This window comes from Ascaphus truei, chromosome 4 (genome assembly GCF_040206685.1).
Source record: "Ascaphus truei isolate aAscTru1 chromosome 4, aAscTru1.hap1, whole genome shotgun sequence".
Lineage (NCBI taxonomy): Eukaryota > Metazoa > Chordata > Amphibia > Anura > Ascaphidae > Ascaphus > Ascaphus truei.
This window is the reverse complement of record NC_134486.1, coordinates 38,954,385-38,970,780: the sequence shown is the minus strand read 5'-3', so window position 1 is coordinate 38,970,780 and position 16,396 is coordinate 38,954,385. Positions and strand designations below refer to the sequence as shown.

The window sequence follows — 16,396 nt, the reverse complement described above, 5'->3', positions numbered from 1 at the left end:
CATGAACCCAGGCTGGGAAGGCAAACGCAACGGGGCTTGTCAGAGGTGAGGAGCGGCGCATTCCAGGTATCTGCCAGGTACATACTGGGTATTTGCTCGAATAAAGTGTGTCGGTGCAGTACATACACATGCATGCACATACACACACACACACACACACACACACACACAATGCACACACATATACATACATACACACACACATGCACACACAATGCACACACACACATGCACGCACACACACACACACACATGCATACACACACACGCACACACACGCACACACACACATGCACACACACACATGCACACACAGACACACAACCACAGGAGACATGGATCGTGGCAGAAGGGGGACAGACCGTCAGGGGGCGGGCGGGCGCGTCACTGGCCGGGGGCGGGCCAGTGACGTCACGGAGCTGGTTCACCCTCATTGGGCGAACCGCTCACGTTACCGGCCTGTCTCGCCGGCAAGAGGGGGAATTTTAAATTCCCCTAAGACCTGCGCTTCCGCAAGCGCGCGGAAGCGCAGGTGAGCCCCTACTAAAGCCGCTCTAATTGCGACTGTAGGGGCTCAGTGCTGAGCGGGAGCGCGCGTCAGCACGCTTCCGCCAGCAAGCGCCAAACATGACCAAGGCCTTAACAGCAATAGATATCTATAGACCAGGAGTGGGGAACCTTTTTTCTGCCAAAGGCCATTTGGATATTTATAACATCGTTCGCGGGCCATACAGACACAGACAGGCACACAGATTCTCCCCCCCCCCCCCCACCCCTGGTAGTTGCTGCTGCTGGGGGGATCGTGTAGGGTGGTTGCTGGGGTAAGTGCGGGTGGAACTGCTGGGGAAGTGCGGGGACTACTGCGGGGGAAGTAATGTGGCTGCTGGGGCTAGTACGGTGGCTGCTGGGGATCGTGTAGGGCTGCCGGCGCCTCACACCACCTCCTCCCGATCGGGCGCTTGGCGGCCATTTTTTTAAAATTAGCGCGACCCCGGTTATAGCAGGGCCAGACCAAATGATTTTGGGGGCCTTATACGGCCCTCGGGCCTGACGTTCCCCACCCCTGCTATAGACTATAGCCATTTATATTTGTAACCCTTTTTTACCCAGTTGTGCTGAATGACTCTCAGAGCTTACTTGCAAAAATTATGGTGTGTACCACAATCTCTACTTTCTGCTTTAGGAATTCTTCTCGAGGTGTCATATTTTAGTTTGCACTTGTATGCAGAGGTTTAATGTATCAATTATAAGCAGTTTATGCTTAGGGCCTTATTCTATACATGTGTGCTGTAGCCAGGTAACCCCTGGCTACTAAACTTCTCTGCCTAACACATAAGTCCTGGTACCAGCACAGGCAGTGTTATGGTTAATCCCTGCCCTTGCTGCAGTAAACAACTCCCTACAAAGTAGGGAGACAGGGGGGTGGGGCCAAGGCCTAGGTACTGCCCATAACCAAGGCTAAGACCCGGGACCCTCCCCTGGTAATAAAAAGGGGTTGCAACCTAAATGTAGATGTTCTCTGTTGCCTCTCCCCTTAGGGGGAGTGTGTTGTGTTGTATTGTGTTGTGTTGTGTTGTGTTGTGTTGAGCCAGGGACAGGGTTTCATGCCTTCCCTCCTGCAGGGGGGTGGAAGCATCTACCCCTTACGCCACCAGGGATTATGGAAGTTAAGGAGAGACTCCTGGGGCGTAAAGCTCCTTGGGTTGGCTCCAGGGACAAGAAGATGTACTATATCTCAGTATGCTGTCTGATGTATGCAGAAGAAAGACCACCAGTTATGTTACTCCTGCCTGAGGATGCAGTCATTCTGGGGGAAGGAAAGAGGTATCCTGCAGGGTCTGCACCTATCCATGATAGGCCCTGTTGGATGGAGGTGCTGCACCAAAGAGTAAGAGAATCAGATCTGAAAACCTGTCCTGTTTATCCCCACTACCACCGGCGCAAGCTCAGAATCCTGAGAGCCTAACAGGTGAGCAGCACTACACCCGGTAACGAGAACCAAATCTCCCTAAGGGTGGGGGAAAGGGGTTACACATGCCAAAGTGTAGATTTTTGGATGAAAATCCCCATTTACTGGGATGGCCCGAACGGTACTACAGCATACAATATATAGAATTACATCTTTGGAGTGCTGAGTAGCAACACAAAACATGTATACAGACTGTTCAGATAACATAACAGTTAACAATATTACACTTATAAAGCACTAAGGCCTGGGTTTCACCAAGCGCCAATGTGTGGTATTTCACACTGATCTGGCGGTAACTGCTATTCAAGTCAATGCCAGTTACAGCTGGATCAGAGTGCGATGCCTTGCCTCATGGCTTGATGAATACCGGTCCTAATATTCCTTTACTACCATAACACAGCACACAGTCCCACAATGCGCTCAATGTGTAGCTGATGCACAGTTGGGCCCCTAATTTAGTATGATGAAGCTTCTTGGTTGCAATCTATCTAAAGCGTATACTTTTAAATGGACACAAAATAAGTATGTTTGATGGCTAAAGTAATTAAACTTAGAGAGAAATTCCTTATGCAAGTTAAGGCCTAGAGTCATCAATCTCTGTTAAACCGGAGTTAATATTTCACCTGGAGGGGGGGGGGGGGACTGGGTGGTATTACTGCAATTTTATGACCCAAGTCATCAACATTGCGGTAATATTTTCAGGGGTGCAATATTTTAACACTGGTCGGGATGTGGTAATTAACACAAACAATAATTCTGCATTAATTATTGCATTGTGATCGCATGGGGAGAGTAATGTAATATTGTTACCATAGGGTTATGTGATATTAATCATTACATAACCTTATGGTAGAAATTACATTAACCCCTTTCATACCTGTGGCTAGCGAGGTACACCACAGGAATCAAAGGGGTTAATATTATTATTAAACTACACCTTCTATCCCCCTGGACTACTTAGTGGCTAGTACCACCTGCTAAATCAAACAAGGTGTTAATGCTTACCACAGTTTCCAGGACAATTACTCCCAAAACCCACCCATACCCCCACCAAACAAAGAAACATAACCATCCCCACCGTTTTGAGTAATGGCCAATAACCCTATCAGCCAAATGTGGCTTATAGGACTTCTGGACACTAAAATGCATACATATTAAAGTAATAAAAAGAAACAAGGCATTACCATAAAAAAATATTTTAAAACATTCTGGAAGTGTTTCTTCCTTCTTTTTCTTCTTAAAGGACATTTTCTTTCTTCTTCTTTGATCTTCAACTACTGGATGTGACCCCCTTGAAGACTTCAGGTTTTTATAGTGGCTAGGACCATCGCAGAACATGTGTCATTGGGACACATGGTACATCAACCAATCTGATTACTTGATGTACCATTTAATTCCCTCCATTTATTATGGCATCCTGGATTTTGCCAACCAGGGTGAGCTTGGTTGGCAAAATCCTTGATGTTACAATAAATGGAGGGAAACACATGGTACATCAAGTAATGTGTCCCAATGATACATCTTCTAGGATAATCCTAGCCATTATAAAAGGCCAGGGCCCTCGCAGAAGACTGGAGGTCTGCAAGGGGACGACATCTGGTGGCTGAAGATTTAAAAAGAAGAAAGAAAACGTCTTTGAAGAAAAGAAGAAAACAAGAGAGAAAAAATACTTAGAGATGAAGATTCTTCAATCAACAGAGGATCCCGGGCGTCTTGTCAAATTGATGATCCCCTGTTGCAGGCCATGGATGGCCATAGATTGTAAATAGGCCATTAGGCCTGGATTACAGATAGGCCACCCGGCCTGGATTGAATTTTTATGGGGGGTTTTCTTCGTTATTTTCTGGGCATCAGGCATTGAGGTGTTTTTTATGGCTTTTTTATGGTTGGGTATCGGAGGTAAATTACCCAATTTTCTCTCAGCTTGCCATTGAAGCTATGTAGGCTCCCATTGAGAGAGCCTAGGTAACCAGTGACAATAAATTGGGTGCATGTTTAAAAAAATGTTTTTCTCAAAAAAAATGTTTCTATATTTTTTATGGTAATGTCTTGTTTCTTTTTATTACCTTAATGTGTGTATTTGGAGTGGCCAGAAGACATATTACTAAGGGTTTAATACCTTGTTAAATGTGTTAACATAAATATAGCCATATTTTGCAATGATAGGGACCACATTTGTGTGTCTTTGTGCATGAACTTGTACCACAGCTTCATCGTAGAACATAATCGAAAGAAACCTTTCCATTGATTTTATGCTAAAGTTATTCAGAAGGGCAGTTTCTATTAACATTAAAAACAGAAATTGGCAATTAATGTGACAGGCGCTACAATATTCTGAAAATACATACAGGATTTATTCATAAAATTATGAAAATAGGAGAAACTTGGGGTGGGAATCAAATACTTGAAAAATTGCATATCTTTACAATAAGGATGGACATGTTTTGTAGGCTCGAAATCCAAACTTTGTTTATTCGGATGTCATAGTCGAACCACAAGCACATTTTGTAATCCGAGCAAAAAGAAATAATTTTTTAATAACGTTAGTGTTCACGAATGGAAGACTTGCACACATATGCACAAAAGGTCTGATTTTCCAAAAAAAATAAAAAATAAATACACTTTTCCTGCTTTTTTACAAATCCAAAACCCAATTTTTTCCAGAACCAAAATACCAATAAAACTGGCCATACTTTCTTTTCATATATCATGAATATTTTGCATGTAAAATTCTTCTTTGAGTCTCGCCACAAGTTTTGGAGGTTCATAAGGAAGAGCGCTATTACTAGAATAGACTCTCTGCCTTCTCCCCCCATTTCCTGCTCCCTCTCTCACCTGTTGGGGAAGACAAGAAAGTAAAATCGATGAAACGCACAATTTTCAAAGAAATAAATGTAGTTACATAGTAATTGTCACTGCCTTTGCAGTAGTGAAATATATTATTTCTTGCTGGTGATATATATTTTCCCTTAATCTCATTGACCTGGTGCTTTATATTTACAGTCTTTGTGGAACAACCCTTTAACATTTTGTACTTGCCCTTTATAGACTTGGAAATAGTAATCATATTCGTCCCAACCATGACCAAAAAAAATGTATCTTAATTTGGATTGTTTTCGCTCCATCCAGTTTATTAATTATGTTGTTCCTCTCTGCTCTTTGTTTGGTTGTATAATATAATATACTTTGTATAATATACAGATGTAGTATCATTTACTGTTGGCATGGGCTCAATTTGAAGCGGAAGGAGCGCAGCCTATGTACAGTCGCCTTGCGGCCACGCACAATCACGGCCCAGCGGAAAGTGAATTTCCCAGAAGGATTACCATAGCGGGGGTCCCTGCTTCTGAATGGGACTCCCACAACAATAATTCTACCAGACCAGCACCAGTCTGTAAGAGCTGTGCATAGAGATCAGAGAGAAGCAGTCTCTCTCTCTCTCTCTCTCTCTGTATCTCCCCACACAGCTCTTGTGGCAATTCTCTCGATTTTTATTATTATTTTTAGTACACAGTATTGAAGCAGGGGGCTGTGGAGCCGAACCCCATTAATTACAGCTTAATATTGATTGCCAATGTGGCTATCTAGGCTCTCCAAGAGTGTCTAGTTATTCACAGTGACAATCAATGGTTTTAATGTTTCAAATGTATTTGAGTTTTTTGGTAAATACTATATGTCTATTTTATTTTTGTTAATGCACACTATTAGCCACATTTGGCTTGCAGTGATATTGGGCATTTATTAAGAGGGAGGGGGGTGGTTGTTAGGCCTCCCGGGGAGGGGGGATGGCAAGGGGGTTTAACCCCTTAATTACGTTAGTGGTTAGCCATTAAGGTAATGAAGCTTTGTTTTAATCTGTATTTTTAGTACACAGTATTGAAGCAGAGTGTCTCCAAAGCTGAACCCCATTAATTTCTGGTCCGGTACCCACTGCTTCTTGAGATACCGACCTCGGTAGGGGATGCCGGTAGCTTGGGGGCTGTTTAAATGTCCCGGTCACGTGGGCCATGACACAGGAGATTTAAACTTGCTTGAGATGCCGGCACCCCCTATGGAGGTCTGAACCTCGGGAAGCAAGGGGTCCCCTGACCTGAAATTAATGGGATTCAGCTCCGGAGACCCCCTGCTTCAATACCGTGTACTAAAAATAATATAAAAAATTGAGAGAATTGCTGTAAGAGCTGCACGGCGAGACTCGGAGAGAGAGAGAGACTGCTTCTCTCTAATCTCTGTGCGCAGCTCTTAGACTGGTGGCAGCCTGGTAGGATTAACGCTGCGGGGGTCCCATTCAGAAGCAGGGACCCATGCTGCGCTAATCCTTCCAGGGCAGCAAGTATAACTGGTCTTGTGGGCGCAAGGAAGCTGCGATCAGATTGCGTTCGGCCTCCGTTCATCAGCACTTTTACTTGCTATTCTTCCACCCATCAATATTCACTTGAATATTATATACTAGTATTGTAGCAGAATTTTCGTGGTTCCTGAAATTGAACACTCTGCTCCTAAATCCACCCCAACCAAAGATTGCCACAATTGTGTCCCATTATATTTTCAAGTATCCGGACTACAACTACTACCCAAATTCATAATTGTATATTTATCTATTAACATATGTGTGCCACTTGCCTTTTTTAATAGATTTAGCATCTTGCTCCAATTTTACAATTTAGTGTCATAAACAAACATGAAGATCTTGCTCTCTATGTCCATTTCTATGTATTTAGTAGACAATACATGGGCCAGTTGTCACACCACTTAATCTTAGGATACCCCACTTACAATTCTGAGAATAGGTTCAATTAATTACTAGTCTCTGGTGCGTATCAAGTCCCTGTTCCGATGCAGGTAGCGCCATCCGGCCAAACATGACGATCTAGCAGTGAATTGACCTGCTGAGAATGTTTGGGTGAATGTTATAAAGATAGTGTTTATTCACCTAACAAGAAGCTGTCTCACTTCATTCTTTGTTCAACAAATGTAAGTTTATTTTTATGTGAACGTGATACAGTACCATTGTTAGTGGCTTCTCTTTGGTACTGTATATCCTGAGGTTTAGGGTGGTACCTATTTATTTGAGAACCCAGTATTCTGTAATTATAGTATGGATGAAACAAATTACTAAAAGTAATGCAAACATTTTAGAGATGCAAAGCTATGAAATTTAGTTTATTTGAGTCAAATGTAAAGACGTTTTGAAACAGCACTTTCTCCATGGACAGCGAATGTAAAATATCTTTAAAACTCGTTTTTACTGTTTCCAGTATAGTCTTAAAACAAGATATTGTTTCTCTTAAAAGTTCAAATAAAAAATCCATTAACTACTTTCAAATGCAGCAACCCTTCTGTCCAGCTGTGAAAAGTACTAGATGATACTTATTTGCCATTTGTGTTATTTACGGTCCATGACTTTTATGGTAACTGGTTCCTATTATTGGTTTCTATTAATGTAAAACATAAGTGAACTTAAATGAGGCGTGAATCATTTCTTTTTATTAGCCTTACAGTCTTCACTCAGTGCTTGCTGTAACTCCAGCTGTGACTTGTTAGAGATAAACTATTTCAAGAAAGACCGTGCCGCGAAAAAAAAAAAAAAAAGAGTTTCTTCAGTTATTCATATTTATTGTTCTTTTTAATATTATCCTAGGACAGCACTAATATAAGGGAAGGAGGAGGTAATTGGTGAAACCGCACATTTAGTTACTCTACTACCCCAATCAAGTAAGAACAAGTTTCACTATGGAGAGAAAGCTTTCCATCCGTTCACCACTGCTACCGTACAATCTGTTAGATTCGTATTCCGATTTGCCGGTGCTCACGTGCCCTTTCAATTTATGTGGTAACTATGTATGTGCTCTTGAGTGTTCCCTATCTCAAGTGTACAATATACAATTACGGACAGCACCACTCAAAAGCAAACTACTCTAAAAAAACAAAAATAAGTTCAGGAGGTGCGTGCGGATTCAAATGGTATGTACTGGCTGGGGAAGGCACTGAGGACTCCTGCAGAAACCTTTGCTACTCCCAGGATATTTTCTCAGACGTTTTCTGACGTCACAACGTCATGTGACCCCACGGCGTCAAGTGACGACGTATCACCTGAAATGTTGCGGGAAAGAGCGCGTCCCCTCCAGAAAATTTTGCGCTACCCACTTTCTGCACCTCTGGCATAGAGGATGAGTGGAAACTGCTTGCAGGGAGGATAGGATGCATTGAGAACCTTCCAGTTGGGCAGATTCACAGTGAACAGGGGCCGCAGTTTAGGCAACCCTATGAGGACAGTGAGTTCAGGCTGCAGTTGGGGCAACCCTAAGAGAACAGGACAATGTTGCATCTCTCTCCCACAAACATTAGATTTCCTGATCCTTTTAACAGGTGTTAGCTTAGGGAAATTGGAAAAGCCCTCCCTACAGCCTAGTTAAAACGTGATGGGATGTTATTTAAAAGGGAAAGTAGCCCTAAATGGACTCAAGAGAAAAAGAATTCCAAAAGGCTGAAGCACTTAGATCCCAGGGTAACTGTTGGTAAGTTTATGTGATTAAAATATCAAACTTTAATGGAGATAAACTCAAAAATAAAATATATGGCTATAATAAATGACTTATAATTACATACAAAGTTAACAATTGTGCTTCAGCCTTTGGGAATTCATTTTCTCTTGAGTCCGTTTAGAAGGGTATGTTACTAACTGGAAAGCAATAAAGGATAACAGGACAAATCTTAATTCAGATTCCTAACCACACAAACCTATGTACAGGACTCACAGTGAGGATCTCAGTCAGAACTCTGAAGAATCTGCTTCCAGAACAAAGGGTAGGGCTATATAAACCCTTTTTACTTCCTATAGTGACATCACTGGTCACAGGGTAGAAAGGGGAGGGGCAAACTATGTGTGATCCCACCCAGTTAACCCTTTATGGCAGTTAACCCCTTTATAGAAAGAGTAGCCACCCAAGAAGCATCTACATACAATACGATTTAATAATTAAATGGAAATGTCAACCACATATGTTAGCCTCTGTTGCTTTTTGTGTGCAACTTGAATATTTTGAAGCATGCAAGTATGAGTTGAACAAATGCCTGACAGTAGGTAATGCAAAAGGTGCAAGCTGCTTACATTTTTGGAATGTTATGTAACCATTTCACTCCAATAAGCAGAAAAAAGTAAATAAATGTAATTAGTGACAGTTATAATATAATAATTACAATTTCATTTAGGCTATTTAACAATTTCACTTGTTTCTTGTTTATTATAAACTACGCTTTTTGGAATTAATAACGTCACTGAATACAGTACATTAACTTTTCAACATCCCAAATCATGTTACAAGAAAAAAAAATCTATATTCTAAATAAAGAGAAACATCCTCATTAAAGTTTCAGTACTTGTCAGATTTGTTGGCACCATAAAATAGATTTTCAGCCCACGAAAGAGCCATATCAATGTAGGAAAACAAAAAAAGGCCTTTGTGGTTGGTTTTAAACGGTTTCATTTTTTATAAAATGCTAGCAATTTATAGTCTGAAAAATCTAGCTTTTGTTGTTGCATGTGAGTATATTCTCTGCTCACATCTATCAAGGACATGTTATCAGCCTTCTTGTTCCTTGTAACTCCAAAGGAATTGCTTTTATTAATTATTTAGGAAGGGAAAACGTGCCACACTTTTCAGCCTAACTATGTCCTCTGACACCAATAATATGTCTAAAAGGAGCATAATAAAACACTTACCTTATCCTGTTCCTGTCAGGGGCCCTTTCGTGATACTGCTGAAGTATTGCAGCAACGCTACAAACCTTTGGAACCAACCTTGCGAGTGGCAACATCAATCACTTCAGTAGAAGAGGCCAGAGAAGAGCTCAGAAGACAGGAATGGAGAAAGTGCATCCAGGAGAACACGTAAGTCCAATATATTTTGTATACGAATCAATTTTGTTTTTATTTTGAGGGAATATCTAGGAATAGTGGTATGATGCATTCAGTTACAACAAATGTCTCTGCATTTGTAAGGGTACAATTAAAATGGTGTTTCCGTGAAAGAACTGAGTAGCTATTGTCCTGTATAAACATTTTATATTTTATCTTCTAAACTACCTGCATTCCCTGTGACAGTATTATTGGAATCCAGACCCCACTCATTTACAGGCATACCCCACATTAATGTAAGCAATGGGTCCAGAGCATGTATGTAAAGCGAAAATGTACTTAAAGTGAAGCACCACCTTTTTTCCACTTATCGATGCATGTACTGTACTGCAATCGTCATATACGCGCATAACTGATGTAAATAACCCATTTGTAATAGGCTCTATAGTCTCCCCGCCGGAGCACAGCTTCGGTACAGGTAGGGAGCCGGTATTGCTGTTCAAGACGTGCTGACAGGCGCATGCGTGAGCTGCCGTTTGCCTATTGGGCGATATGTCCTTACTCGCGAGTGTACTTAAAGTGAGTGTCCTTAAACCGGGGTATGCCTGTATCTCTGTATAAACTTTGTAAGTGTGTTATCATTATTTTGGGCTATAAGTATGCAGATGAGAAATTACATCTACCAGGTATATCCTATCAGTAAGGCCATGCTTCTTTGTCTGTCTCAAAACTGTCTCTGTAGTGCTGAGAATGCAATTGTCCCTCAGTATATATTGTCTGTCTACTTTAGCCAGGTCCCTTTAGTACATTTGATATCACAGTAGAGGTACCATGATCCATGCCTTCCCGCAACTAAATTGTCTTGCTGCAATTTCTAGCCTCATTGTGAGCTTCCAATTCTTCAACCTATTCTAAACTCTTCATCTAGAAATAATTTCACTCTTACTTTTGCTTCACTCTCTCTCGCCTTAAAAACCTCGGCTCATGCCTCTTTAACACCGATATTACTTTCAATATCCAGCTTTCTTTCAAGTAATTACATTCCTCTGCCATTTTTACATCAGCAGTCTCATTGTATTCCCTTACATGTTTCCTTGTCTCTTGCAGGAACATGCCTCTATTTGGTTCTATAGCTCAATAGCATCACAATGAATTTTCCTTCAGAACATCTTTAGAGTTCACTTCTAGCCATGAAACACTGAGTGCTCATTTACATGTCAGTACCCAGAATCCCTGGCTGCAGTGAAAGCATTGTATGCTAAGTGATATTGGGGAAAGACAGGGTTGAAGACCTCTCTGGGACATGCGAATGTACACACAAGTGGTATTTTGTATTTTCTGTACACTGTACGTTGGGAGCGTTTTTTTCACTTTTTTTTACCCGCCATAACTTTTGTAATGTCTGGTTATACCCACTACCAGCTTCACATTGCATAGCCAGCAACCAAACTCACACTGATGAGACCCAAAAGGTCAAAACAGCTGTCAGGGTAGGTTTACTGGCTATGCACTTCTTTAACTCAGGCTGCGTGGAAAAGCTGTGTAATACAGCAGGCATAAGACCATGATTATACCAAAAGTGGCCGGCGATGGCGCGCTGCGCAGCTCAAAAACAAATAGTAAGAAGACAATTAAAATGAAATACCTAGCGCGATGAGCGTGACACCTGGAACTGCAGGGCGACAGACAGGAGAACAGACTTGAGAACTTGTTCTCGGCAGGCGACAGCCGCGTCACCTGAGCGGTTCAGCCAATGAGGGCCTCACTGTCTTCTCCGGCTGCCTCCTGACTTCAGTTCACATGTCGCTTAGCCGGATCGCAGCGGTGACGTCACCAGACCGCACGCACGCCCACGGTATCATCATAGGTGAACATTTATCCGTTCAATGCAAAGTGACCTTACTTGTATTCTCAAAGTGAAAAAAAAATCAGATGTTTATTTGGTTATAGAACTATATTATACCGGCTGGTATAATCTTAGCCTAAGTTTATAGGGGTCCATGTGAAAATTGATAAGAAGTAAGGATTGACACACTGTGCTCAATTGCATGTCATTACCCAGAATTCCTGGCTGCAGTGGAAGCAGTGTATGCTAAGAGATAATGGGGAAAAGTAGGGTTGCAAACCTGTCTGAGACATGTGAAAGTGCTCACAAGCATTATTTTTTGCTATTCTATTTTAAAATCTGTGCTGAAACGAACCTTCTTATAGGAAGGCTTCCCCCAGTACTAACATCCCTCCCTTCATTCTCTACACTAGCGGTGCGCAAACTGGGGGCACGAGATTTTTTGGGGGGGACGCGGGCGGTTGCAGAGGTCCCGCGCTCTTCCCCAAGGCATTTAAATTAAATGCCGGGGGACCGCGCATGGCCTCTGCAACCTCTACTTACCGGGATTCAGCCGGCTTCAGGACGCGTACCATGACAACGCGGCGTCAAATTACATTTTTTTGTTAAAAACATTTTTAGGACAACAAAGAGTTGATGACAAAGTTTCTCCTAAATTTGTCTTGATGTTGTCAAATACTTTCCAACTTTAGTTGTTTGCACATTTCTGTCCTGTTTTTGTGTTTTGATAAACCGGGATTACCATATATTTTCAAGTAATATTTTCTTAACAGTTCAAGTGCTATTTGTATCTTTTGCATTCATTTTAATTGCCAGCACAGTATGCAACATTAATTAATCAGCAGAGCCTTTTTAAGTTAAAATACTAAATTAGCTAACCCCATTAACACAAAAATACTCCAAACAAGCAGTAATAGGAGAGGTAGTTATTGTGCAAATCGTATTATACATGCGGGTGCTCTAGGGCACAGTTAAGCATGATTACCCTCTTTTGATCCAGCATTCCTCTGCCTCTTACAGTTAATTTCCACTGGATATTTACAAAGTGGTGTCTTCATTTTTTCAGCTTAATTTTTCTAATGATGTTCTGCTACTTTATAACACTGGGGATGCAGATAATAAGTCTGTGTATAATTAACAAGTTCTATTTTTTTTTTTTTTAGAGAAAGAGGTCATTATTATTTTTTCCTTATAAGACGAGTTAAGTTATTATTGTACCCAGTTGCAGTACATCCTATACTACATATGATCAAAGTGTTCCAAAATTCAGCATTACAGAACACTGAGATATGAAGCGTGTTGACATTTGAGATCTAAAACTGTAACTTTTTTAGTAAAATATCTCCCATGGACTATAGAATGAATCCACTCGGCAAATAAGCGTGTTAATATTATTTGATTTTTTCCCTAGATGTCAATCACCAATTATCTTTTCTTTCTTTATTAAAAAATAAACTTTTTACGTTGTTTTATAAATGAATTAACATAGTTTTTTTTGTATGTATATATATACTGTATATATATGTAGCGGTCATGTAAAATGCCTACAGTCATCTCTCCTGCTGGCAGCAAGGCCTGGTAAGTGTGGGCATGCCAGCAGTAATCATGGAGGTTTTCCCTCACACCCTGGTGGGGTGCCCTGTGTATGGATGGGACTGGTCACATGCTCTGACTCCATGGTTAGTGATGTCAGAGGTGTGTCAGCCTCAGAAGTTACATAAGGCACAGCACTGTGTCAAAGAGTTAGTTCTGTCAGAGTTCAAGGCGAGTACAGTTGCTGGAAAGTTCTTGCAAGGTTCAGGAAGGAGTTCAAGTTCTGCAGAGTGTTAGTAATGTTCTAGTAACTCCATGGGAGACTGTGTCCAGGGACCTGGCACAGGGCAGTGATTCCTGCGGGAATAGTGAATCCCTCATCTAGGTGACATACCTATCAAAGGGGAGCACGGGCGAGATGATCGGCTAAATACACCCATTGTGGAGGGCAGCTATGCCCACCGTGACAATAAAGATGGAGCTGATCAGAGAAACCCCTGTGTGTGAGAGTCCAATGATTACACAGGAGGTTGCACCACCGAGGAGTTCCTCACCAGGATCATCCCCATGCGGACGCAGGGACCCTGATGAGGTGGAGGCGCTGCACTGGAACTAGGTGAGACTCAGCACACTACCTCAGCTGCCTGTCTGGACGGGTCCTCCCCATACACCATCATGCGGGAGACTCAGGAGTCCTGTTGCCAACAGGTGCACCACCAGACACTACCACACTGTAATGGGGACCGGTTAGACCACAGGGGCCAATGTGAGATTGGGTGGGTCAGGCCGGGCCAGAAATACCGTTACATTTGGAGGCGAGCTGCTGAGATCAGATCTGTCAACAGGACAGGCTCTAGCTAGGCACACTGGGAAACAGGGAGAGTGTCTGCTGCCACTTTGTGCTGCGTAGGGACGGACCTAGGGGTGGTCAGGGGGCTGACGGGATATTGTCAGTTCGCAGGGACAACCTAGGGGCCTGAAAGGAGTGAGGGGTTTGGAGCCGGGCTATAGCTGACCGAGTCACCTTGAGGCAGTGCTAGTTGGTAGGATGCCAGAAGGGATAGCCTGTTAACATGGTCAGGAATCCTGGAGAGGGTCTGCGCTAGGCTGACCAAGACAGGTAGACGCCCCAAGTACTGCATGGCAGAGCCAGAGTACCTAGCCCATTCCAGACACTCACCGTAGGGAGCACAGACTGGGAGGAAGGAGTCACAGCAGACACTGAGAGAGTGAGCCTAGCCTGAGGTAGTGCAACACTGGGTCACACCTAGATAAGGTACACATGTGGTGGTGCATCTGAAGCTAATCTTTATTGTACCGGTGTGGTGGCTGCCCCGCAGAGTGGAGCCCCATGTATGATAACTGTTACGAGAGAGTGGAGGATCCGCGTGGGGCGGAGAACATGAAATGGCGGACAGAGGCTGATGGGGAGGGCACCCGTGGCGTGCAACCCACTGAAGAGCAGACTGTCGCCGAGTTATCATTGACCAATCTGCTCTGGAGCGGAGCGAAGGCTGTGGCTGCCCCGTTTTTATCCTGCCTGGGACAGCGAGGGGCCACCCTTGAAGAGTGTGAGGAAATTGTAATAATTGGGGGAGAACCCCGCGAGGAGAGCAAACAAATGGACTTTTTGGGCGTAAAAGTCAATCAAAATGGCGGTTCCCGCTTGCTAGGGAAACCGCATGGGCCAGTCGCAGAAAAAATGGCTGGTGCAGGACTTGCAAAGAGCTGGCCGGGAATGGCGCGAACAGCAGAGCCCCGCCCTGATGGGGGGCATGGCGCGAAAGCTATGGCTGCGCCGGGATGGACAGTGACTAACTCAGCCCCTGTGCTGAGTCAACCGCTTAGTCTATGGGACCCTCCCCTGATTTCTACCAGGGGGAGTGACTTTCAACTATGGCCTGTGGGAATGCACCCACTGGGCCCAGGGACTGATATCCAGACGGCGCCACTACAGAAAGTAGTTCCGGCCGTGGAAGAGCCGTGCAAAATTGATGGTTATCTTGCACAGAGGGCGGCTGCCAGGAAAAGGCGGGAACTAGCCGCGGGAAAAGACCCCCACCCTTGTGGGGAAATTGGCGCGAAAACGCTAACCGCGCCCACCAGGACTGAGAGAGGTGCGGCCTTAATTAAGGGGCATGATGTTCCCCTGTGGGACCCGCCCATTATTACAACCCCTGGGGGCGGGTTCCAGCTCTGTCAGAGAAGGGAGGAGCCGAAGCAGGGAGTGGCGGATCCAGCAACTTCCATCAGTCAGTTGCGAGGAACCACTGAGAAGGAGAGACCTGTACAGGAAGTGGCTCCTGTACAAAGAATGGCCTGCTCCTCCACTGTGGGCACAATGGTCTCTACACAGCCCTACTCAGTGCCCGGCGGGGTGCTAGTAGTGAGGGTGGCCAACACCGAGACGGTGGTCGGGCTCTGCCTACAATGCGGGCTGCCCGGAGGAACGGTCAATACGGCGGCACGTTGCCCTCATTGCGGGACTTTATACCTGTGGCCTATGCCCACATTTATTCCTATACAGCCTGCTGACCCCCCGGTGGACGTGACAAGGCGCTCCGCCGAGTCCCCGGGCGCGCTATGGATCAACCGCGCGAGTCCCGGAGACAAGGGACTGGAGCCGTCAAGTCGGCTGGGTCAGTGGCGATCGAGGTGGCTGAATCAACCCTCGCGTTCGGGGAAAAGAGACTGTCACCCCGTCCGGAGACCCCTAAGTCAGGACAAGGGGATTACTCAGACGAGGACCTCCGTGAGCTGGCGGTGGTAAAAGCGGAGCTGAAAAGGCAGACCGGAAGGACGACGCCCCGTGGGGTGAGTGGCAGGACGTCCCTCGCAGATCGGCGACCCGACCGACGGAGTCCCGCCATCCGAGGACCTGGCGGAGACGGGAGAGAGACGCCTACACCCCTGCGGACGGGTAAGCCAAGCAGCCCTATTACTTACCTGCTTACAGCGGACGGCGAAGCGCTGGAGGGGCCGTGCCAGGCCCAAAGCGCACGTGGAGGGACGGCATCACTTCCGGCAATGACGGCGGAGCAACCGGATGTCGTCATAGAGGAAGAGATCCCGCATGGGGGTCCCACGCAAGATGGTGACGTTTCTGGTTCCGGGGAGGACGTCACTTCCGGTGGCGACGGCGGAACCCATGAAGAAAAAGCAGCGACGCTTCGGCGATCGGGGGAAGGTA

At 44.4% G+C, this 16,396-nt stretch overlaps 1 protein-coding gene across 1 annotated transcript in view; it reads left to right on the top strand.

The window, feature by feature from the left end:
* The window catches only part of SPATA17 (spermatogenesis associated 17), a 296,011-nt gene that overhangs the window by 166,054 nt on the left and 113,561 nt on the right, over positions 1 to 16,396 (top strand). Inside the window, exon 8 of the mRNA XM_075595597.1 lies at positions 9,712 to 9,860. Coding sequence (XP_075451712.1) covers positions 9,712 to 9,860 — 149 coding nt within the window. The remainder of the gene's footprint in view (positions 1 to 9,711; positions 9,861 to 16,396) is intronic.